The 10000-nt window shown below is 34.4% G+C and overlaps 1 protein-coding gene across 2 annotated transcripts in view; it reads left to right on the top strand.

The window, feature by feature from the left end:
* Window positions 1–10000, top strand: part of LOC137621445 (bumetanide-sensitive sodium-(potassium)-chloride cotransporter-like) — a 33580-nt gene that overhangs the window by 7840 nt on the left and 15740 nt on the right. For both annotated transcript variants that reach the window (XM_068351751.1, XM_068351752.1), the window contains exons 3-6: window positions 28–275; window positions 4474–4627; window positions 6836–6931; window positions 8319–8572. In XM_068351751.1, coding sequence (XP_068207852.1) covers window positions 28–275; window positions 4474–4627; window positions 6836–6931; window positions 8319–8572 — 752 coding nt within the window. The remainder of the gene's footprint in view (window positions 1–27; window positions 276–4473; window positions 4628–6835; window positions 6932–8318; window positions 8573–10000) is intronic.

Raw genomic sequence — 10000 nt, 5'->3', positions numbered from 1 at the left:
TAATAACTTCCCTCGTATCTCCTTCAGGTCGGCTTCAGTCCATAGATCTGGGTGACGTCCGCGTGAAGAGAAGGGCCTCCAATCAGTTCACGCCCCTCAACGATGAACGCCGTGGAAGCATCACGTACTCGACTTTCCTGTCCCTCCGTCGTATGACCCGAGAAGTCTTGCCAAACCTTGACCACTACAGGAACTTACAGAGCATCATCAATGGCCCGGGAGGTTACAGCCAGAGGCCGACACTTGATGATCTTCACCAGCCACCAGTGGATAAGGTATCAATACCTTTTTTTTTTCATCTTGAAAATGATTGAATGAATGACATTATTCATTGGCTTTAAAGGTTTAAATGCAACTCATGAATGGCAGAGGCAAGGGACGGTACAATGTCATAGCTATCAGGATAATACCATAGAGACTGACCATAGATACCATCTCCACCCAAGCTAGGACCAGAGAGGGCACTTCAAAATGAATGAATGAATGACTGACATTATTCACTGGCTTTAAAGGTTTAAAGGCCACTCATGAATGGCAAAGGCAAGGGACAGTACAATGCCATAGCTATCAGGGCAATACCCTAGAGACTGACCATATTATTATTATTATCATTATTATTAATTGCTAAACTACAACCCTAGTTGGAAAAGCATCATCTATAAGCCCAGGGGCTCCAACAGGGAAAACAGCTCAGTGAGGAGAGGAAACAAAGAAAAATAAAATATTTCAAGAACAGTAACATTAAAATAAATATCTCCTACATAAACTATAAAAAAATTTAACTAAACAAGAGAAAAAGAAATGAGATAGAACAATGTGCCCTAAGCCCAGTCTTCACCCAAGCTAGGACCATGGAGGGCACTTCAAAAGGTCTGAAATTATTCACTGGTTTTAAAGGTTTAAAGGCCACTCATGAACGGCAAAGGAAAGGGGCAGTCACAATGCCCTAGCTAACAGGACAATACCCTAAAGACTGACCATATATGCATATGAACAAGACCCTTGCCCCTCTCCACCCAAATCACACAATGCCCTAGAGACTGACCATATATACTGTACATATGAACAGGTCCCTTGCCCCTCTCCACCCAAGCCACACAATGCCCTAGAGCAGTGTTTCCCAACCTTTTTCAAATGATTACCCCAAAATTTTATTTCCAACTAATCAATGACCCCATTGAACATATACCCGGTAACATCGGATGTTTTTTTGCAGCCACCCGATGAACCGTATGGATCATGTAGCCCGCTATTGGCTGCTTATAGTTAAGGATCCAAAACAAATGCAAACTTGCCCATTTTAATGGATATCAAAATGAACCATCATCAGTGCAGAATATTCAATGTAACAATATTAATAGATATTATTTGGTAATCACTTTATGTTTGCTCTGGTTTTTCAATGTTAAAATTATTGAGTTTTCCTATAAAATAAGTATTGCAGATTTTGTGTATGAATTACGGCAATAATTATGGGAATGTGAATAATTCAATTTCAGAACATCTTGATTACCCCAAAAATACGGGTCCATTACCCCACTGGGGTAATTTACCCCAGGGTTGGGAAACACCGCCCTAGAGACTGACCATATATACTGTACATCTGAGCAGATCCCTTACCCCTCTCCACCCAAGCCAGGACCTTCTTTCTAGATTTCTTACATAACATAATTCATGTCCCTTTTTAGTATTGCCTGACTGCAAAGGCATTCTGATTTGTCATGAGATTATTATGACATCTGGGCGATTGCTTATTCATGCAGAAAAAAAATAACATCAGATTGCTTCCAATGGGTATTGTTTTCATTGTTACGGCCAAGATTAAGTCCTTCTTTAGCATTACATGACAACTCTAATATTTTCGTTCGTCATACGATTGTTACAAACTGTCAAACCATTATTTCTTTTCCCTGACGATATGCATGTGTTAGCTTATTCAACACGTTTCGCTAGTATCAATGATTAATACAACTTGTATATCCATAATGTGTTAGTTTGAAGGTTGCGCTGGCCGATGTGGTAACGTCCCTGACTGGTGAACGCCCCACTCAAACTCGTTAGTGTCTTTGGTCGCTGCAACCTAACCATCCTTGTGAGCTAAGGATGGGGAGTTTAGGGGAGCCTATAGGTCTATCTGCTGAGTCATAGGCAGCCATTGCCTGGCACTCCTTGGTCCTAGCTTGGGTGGGGAATGTGTTTGAGCGCAGATCATATGTATATATGGTCAGTCTCTAGGGCATTGTCCAGCTTGCTAGGGCAATGTCACTGTTCCTTGACTCTGCCATTCATGGTCACCCTTTAAACCTAAAACCTTACCCAACAAGTTTCGCTAGTATCAAGGAATAACAAATCACATTTGTATTCTTATGTGGTGGAGCATTCAAGGAGGTAGGTGTCCATCTTGATTTGGGAGGCACTCTAGGAATCTTTCTTTTTGTATATTCATGGAAGACCTTCCAGCAAGCACTAATCATAAAAGAAGTTGATTTTTCATACCGCTGATATGAAAGGACTGATAAGTGCAGATCTAGCTAAGCAACAACCCTAGTTGGAAAAGCAAGATGCTATAAGCACAAAGGCTCTAACAGGGAAAAATATCCCAGTGAAGAAAGGAAATAAGGAAATAGATAAACGATATATGAAGTAATGAACAATTAAAATAAAATATCTTAAAAACAATATCAACATTGAAACAGATATTTCATATATAAACTATAAAAAGACTTATGACAGCCTGTTCAACATAAAAAAAAATTGCTGCAAGTTTAAACTTATGAAGTTCCCTTTATTTAACTACCCGATTAGTAAGATCATTCCACAACTAGCTCACAGCTGAAATAAAACTTCTAGAATGCTGTGTAGTATCGAACCTCATGATGGAGAAGGCCTGATTATTAAAATCAACTGCATGTATTGTATTGCTTGTAGCTAATATTAGAAGTAATTGAATTTAATATCTTCACCTAGATACATCAATGACGTTAGCCTTGAAAAAAAAACTCATAATAAATGGAACGATTCTTATAAGGCCAAATAAACTACTGAATAATGCAACATGGGCCTTTCTTGTCTGGCACACTAATGTTACAGAAATAAAAACGTGAATAGTTAACGAAAAAAGGTGCCATGAATAAGCAGAAGTAATGGTGTCACACGTCAATGATATTTTATTGATTTATTCTTTCAGTCTCTTCTTCCCTACCTCTGGTTACAGCTCATTTTTCCTTTGCCTACACATACACGAAATAGTCTGGCTTATTCTTTCCACATTCTCTTCTGTCCTCATACATTTGACAACACTGAGATAACCATACAACTCTTCTTCGCTCAAGAGGTTTACTACTGCATTGTATTTGTTCATTGGCTACTTTCCTCTTGGTTCATTGGCTACTTTCCTCTTGGTTCATTGGCTACTTTCCTCTTGGTTCATTGGCTACTTTCCTCTTGGTAAGGGTAGAAGACTCTTTAGCTATGGTAAGCAACTCTTCTAGGAGAAGGACACTCCAAAATCAAACCACTGTTCTCTAGTCTTGGGTAGCTCCATAGCCTCTGTACCATGGCCTTCCACTGTCTTGGATTAGAGTTTTCTTGATTAAGGGTACACTATTCAATCTTGTTTCTCCGCCTCTTTTTTTTTTAAAGTTTATTTATGAAATTTTTTTGTTAATTACGTTACTGTTCTTGAAATATTCTATTCTAATTGTTCATAGCCTCTCGTAGTTTATTTATTTCCTTGATTTCCTTTCTTTACCGGGCTGTTTTTCCAGGTTGAAGCCCTTGGGCTTATAGCATTCTGCTTTAGCAACTAGGGTTGTAGCTTAGGAAGTAATAATAATAATAATAATAATAATAATAATAATAATAATAATAATAATAATAATAATCTCTTTCCTCACTGACTTATTTTTCCCTGTTGAAGCCCTTGGGCTTAGAGCATCCTGCTTTTCCAACTAGGGTTACAGCTTAGCAAGTAGTAACAACAACAACAACAACAACAATAATAATAATAATGAATCTATTTCCTTACTGACTTATTTTTCCCTGTTGAACCCCTTGGGCTTATAGCATCCTGCTTTAGCAACTAGGGTTGCACCTTAGAAAGTAATAATAATAATAATAATAATAATAATAAAAATAATAATAATAATAATAATAAAAATAAAAATAATAATAATAATAACAAAAATAATTTCTTTCCTCACTGAACTGTTTTTACCCTGTTGAAGCCCTTTAGCAACTAGGGTTGCAGCTTAATAATAATAATAATAATAATAATAATAATAATAATAATAATAATAATAATAATAAAAATAATAATAATAATAATAATAAAAATAAAAATAATAATAATAATAATAAAAATAATTTCTTTCCTCACTGAACTGTTTTTACCCTGTTGAAGCCCTTTAGCAACTAGGGTTGCAGCTTAATAATAATAATAATAATAATAATAACCCCTTCTTTCAATTTCAGGAATCGCTCGTAAAGGAAAATGCTGGACACGGAGAGTCGCACTCCACAAATAAATTTGGATGGATAAAAGGCGTCTTTATAAGATGTCTCCTGAACATCTGGGGCGTCATTCTCTTCCTGCGTCTCTCTTGGGTTACTGGACAATGCGGAATAAGTAAGTACAGGTTCCCAATTACTTAAATATTTTAAATAATGAGTTTTAGCTATGGTAAGCAGCTCTTCTAGGAGAAGGACACTCCAAAATCAAACCATTGTCCTCTAGTCTTGGGTAGTGCCATAGCCTCTGTACCATGGTCTTCCACTGTCTTGGGTTAGAGTTCTCTTACTTGAGGGTACACTCGAGCAAACTATTCTATCTTATTTCTCTTTCCCCTGTTTGTTTCAAAGTTTTTATAGTTTATATAGGAAATATTTATTTCAATGTTGTTACTGTTCTTAAAATACTTCATATTCCCGGTTTCCTTTCCTCATTGGGCTATTTTTCCTTATTGGAGCCCTTGAGCGTTTAGCATCTTGGTTTTCTAACTAACTAGGATTGTAGCTTAGCTAATAATAATAATAATAATAATAATAATAATAATAATAATAATAATAATAATAATAATAATAACAATACTTTCGTCCTTGTTTTTTTATACATCATCTCAACCATTTTAACTTCTCTGGGACATTCCTCTTCCTCACATGACTATACAGGATGTGAAATACACACACATACATAAGAATATCGATACATTAACTCTGTGGATACATTCATTCCAAAAAAATGAAATTATAAAAAAAAAAAAATCCTTTTTTTCATCTGGATTATGATTATTCTTCGTCTACTTGAATTATGAGTGTTAAGAATGTCCTATTTTAAAAAATTTACTATATTACTTATTTAATAAAAAGACGGTGACAGATCTTATAAATGTCATACGTTTTATATAAATAGTTAGCGCATGACTACATTACCCTATACAATTTATGAAATATTTCATATAAGTATTCTTCGTCTACTTATACTGTGGATATTAAGAATTCTAAATTTTCTATAATTAACAATATCACCAAGATCTACAGCCCTTTTGAATTCTCAAATTCTTTGCCTTCGTTGCACTATAGTCTTGGGTAGTGCCATAGCCTCTGTACCACGGGGTATAGTTCTCTTGCTTGAGGGTACATTCGAGCGCACTACTCTATCTTATTTCTCTTCATTTTTTTTTTTAAGTTTTTGTAGTTTATATATGAAAAATCAATTTCAATGTTGTTACTGTTATTAAAATATGTTATTCTAATTATTTATTACTTCTCTTGTAGCTTATTTATTTCTGTAATTCCTTTCCTCACTTGGCTATTTTTCCCTCTCAGAGCCCTTGGGTTTATAGCAGCCAGCTTTTCCAATAAGGGTTATAGCTCGGTTTGTAATAAATAATAATAATAATAATAATAATAATAATAATAATAATAATTCGTTACAATAATAAATTAATATCTGGAATATCATAAAAATACTACGGCATTATACAGTAGCAGCTGATTTGTATTCAGCTAAGATGGAAGGACAGGACGCTGTTGGCAATGAGGATATTAATGATAAATATACCCGATTCGGGTCAGGCAGTACATGCACAAGAGCAGATAGATTCAATACAATACATAAGACATATGGATTATCTACTTCGTATGAATAAGAAATATGTTGATTACATTGCATGAACATGCAAACCACTCCACATCCTGTCAAAAATTTGTATGAAACATTTTTCAAACTGGTTCACATCTAAGTTTGTGATTCACGTGTAGTAACTCTAAGTTTAGCGAGTGGAACGTGGTATAAACTCTAAGTTTAGCGAGTGGAACGTGGTATATACATTTACAAGTGACTAAAAATAACTTTTTTTTATTTATCTACTTCCATATGAAAATTTTTTCAAACTGGTTAACATTCAAGTTTGTGATTCACGTGCAGTAACTGTGAAGTTTAGAGAGTTGAACGTGGTATATACATTTACACGTGACTAAAAATAGCTTTTCTTTTAATTTATCTACTTCCATATGAAACATTTTTCAAACTGGTTAACACCTAAGTTTGTGATTCACGTGCAGTAACTCTAATTTTAGCGAGTGGAACGTGGTATATACACTTACACGTGACTAAAAATAACTTTTTTTTATTTTCAAACTGGTTAACATTTAATTTTGTGATTCACGTGTAGTAACTATAAATCTAGCGAGTGAAACGTGGTACATACATTTACACGTGAATAAGTTTAGCGAGTGGAACGTGGTATTTACATTTACACGTGACTAAGTTTCCCGAGTGGAACGTGGTATATACATTTACACATGACTAAATATAATTTTTTTTTATTTGCAGTTCAGGCCATACTCGTTGCAACATGTGGCAACATTGTCACCACCATCTCAGCGTTGTCAATGTCTGCAATTTCAACCAACGGACAAATCAAAGGAGGTACGTACTCGTTCAATTATCATGCATGTATAGTTTTAATATTACTTTCTATTTTGAAAGACCTTCTAATTTGAAGTAGTTCAATTGGCAAACATATAACAACAAAAATAATATATAACTGGTCAACAAAAATCAACAATTCTATTGCTCTCAAACGTTGTGTTTTCGAAGTAGGCTACTTATTCAATTTTCACCCATGTAAAGTTTTAATATTACCTTCTATTTTAAAGGACCTGGCTTGACAAACTTATAACAAAAATAACATAAAACTGGTAAACAAATATCATAATTCTATTGCTCTTAAACATTTTGTTTTCGAATATAATTTTTACAGATTTTATTTTAATCTGTGCTATTGAAAGAATTACATTTCTATATCCTCTTATTTCTTATTTCTTTCATCCTATTTGTCACAAAAAAATAATAACCCAAGTTGACGAATACTTTCTTGAAAACTACACTATTAAAAAACCCGTAATTTCAATCGGAAATCTCCGTAAAAAAATATACTGTTCTCAGCTGTATTTCGGTAAAATACAGGCGACCGTAATTTTACCATACTGTTACTATCTTTAACGGGTTGGTGACCGTAATATCACTCCGTAACGTCAATATATCCAGGATTTTTACTATTACAGCAAATCTTTAACAGTGTACAAATGGAAACATTCTAAATAATGAAAGAATTTAACCTACAGATTATATCACCTACGATAAAAAACAATAGACTAATAATTAATTAATGTTATCTCTTTGAACTAATTCAATTAATTAATGTTATCTCTTTGAACTAATTCAATTAATTAATGTTATCTCTTTGAACTAATTCAATTAATTAATATTATCTCTTTTAACTAATTCAATTAATTAATGTTATCACTTTTAACTAATTCAGTTAATTAATTTTATCTCTTTTAAATAATTCAATTAATTAATGTTATCTCTTTCAACTAATTCAATTAATTAATGTTATCTCTTTTAAATAATTCAACTAACTAATGTTATCTCTTTTAACTAATTCAATTAATTAATGTTATCTCTTTTAACTAATTCAATTAATTAATGTTATCTTTGAACTAATTCAATTAATTAATGTTATCTCTTTTAACTAATTCAATTAATTAATGTTATCTCTTTTAACTAATTCAATTAATTAATGTTATCTCTTAACTAATTCAATTAATTAAAGTTATCTCTTTTAACTAATTCAATTAATAAATGTTATCTCTTTTAACTAATTCAATTAATTAATGTTATCTTTGAACTAATTCAATTAATTAATGTTATCTCTTTTAACTAATTCAATTAATTAATGTTATCTCTTTTAACTAATTCAATTAATTAATGTTATCTCTCTTAACTAATTCACGTCTCTTTCAACCTGCAGGAGGCACCTACTACATGATCAGTCGCTCCCTAGGACCGGAATTCGGCGGTGCCATAGGCCTCATTTTTTCCCTGGCCAACGCCATCGCAGCCTCTATGTACATCGTGGGATTCTGTGAATCTATGAACGACCTTCTGAAATCCTTAGATGTCAAAATAATCGATGGAGGCATCAATGACATTCGTATTATCGGATCCATCACGCTGATAGTCCTTACTGCCATTTGCGTCATTGGTATGGCGTGGGAAGCCAGAGTAAGTAGGATGAGCTAAGGCATTGCTAAAGTAGGATGAGCTAAGGCATTTCTAAAGTAGGGTAAGCTAAGGTATTGCTAGAGTGAGTAGGGTAAGCTAAGGCATTGCTAGAGTGAGTAGGATAAGCTAAGGCGTCGCTACGAGTAAGTAGAATGAGCTAAGGCATTGCTAAAGTAGGGTAAGCTAAGGCATTTCTAAAGTAGGGTAAGCTAAGGTATTGCTAGAGTGAGTAGGGTAAGCTAAGGCATTGCTAGAGTGAGTAGGGTAAGCTAAGGCATTGCTAAAGTAGGGTGAGCTAAGGCATTGCTAAAGTAGGGTGAGCTAAGGCATTGCTAAAGTAGGGTGAGCTAAGGCATTGCTAAAGTAGGGTGAGCTAAGGCATTGCTAAAGTAGGGTGAGCTAATGCATTGCTAGAGTGAGTAGGGTAAGCTAAAGCATTGCTAAGAGTAAGGAGGATGATTTAAATCATTGCTAAAATAAGATAAGCTAGGGTATTGCTAGAGTGAGTAGGATGAGCTAAGGCATTGCTAAAGTAGGGTAAGCTAGAGTGAGTAGGATGAGCTAAAGGATTGCTATGAGTAAGGAGGATGAGCTAAAGCATTACTAAAGTAAGATGAGCTAAGGCATTGCTACAGTAAGTAGGATGAGCTAAGGCATTGGTAAAGTAGGGTAAGCTAAGGTATTGCTAAGAGTGAGTAGGATGAGCTAAAGCATTTCTAAGAGTAAGGAGGATGAGTTAAATCATTGATAAAATAAGATGAGCTAAGGTATTGCTACAATAAGTAGGATGAACTAAGGCATTGCTAAAGTAAGGTAAGCTAAGGCATTGCTAGAGTGAGTAGGATAAGCTAAAGCATTGCTATGAGTAAGAAGGATGAACTAAAGCATTGCCATGAGTAAGGAGGATGAGCTAAAGCATTGCTAAAGTAAGATGAGCTAAGGCATTGCTACAGTAAGTAAGATGAGCTAAGGCATTGCTAGGGTAAGTTGGATGAGCTAAGGCATTGCTAGGCTAAGTTGGATGAGCTAAGGCATTACTAGAGCAATTAGAATTAGCTCAAACGATGCTAGAGTTTAGAGGTAAAACATAGCTAGGATAAATAGGAAGGGCTAAAACACTGTTAGAGAATAATGGGTTACAGCATAACTATAGTAAATAGGACGAGCTTTACTAGAGTATAATGAGCAAAAGCATTTCTAGAGTTTGATAAAATAAACCATTGCTTGGTTAAGTATGATGAGCTGAGGCTTGCTAGACTAAGCATGATTTGTAGAAGCATGTAGAAGCATAGGTTTGCCAAGTATAAGATCTTGAAGCATAACTTGAGTATGTATGACAAGTTAAAACATAGCTGGGGTTAGTATGGTGAAATAAAGCATCGCTAGAGTATTATATAGCTAGGAAAAGTATGATGAGCCGAGCAACTG

Source organism: Palaemon carinicauda, chromosome 28, assembly GCF_036898095.1.
Source record: "Palaemon carinicauda isolate YSFRI2023 chromosome 28, ASM3689809v2, whole genome shotgun sequence".
Taxonomy (NCBI): Eukaryota; Metazoa; Arthropoda; class Malacostraca; order Decapoda; family Palaemonidae; genus Palaemon; species Palaemon carinicauda.
This window is presented reverse-complemented; position numbering and strand designations above follow the sequence as displayed.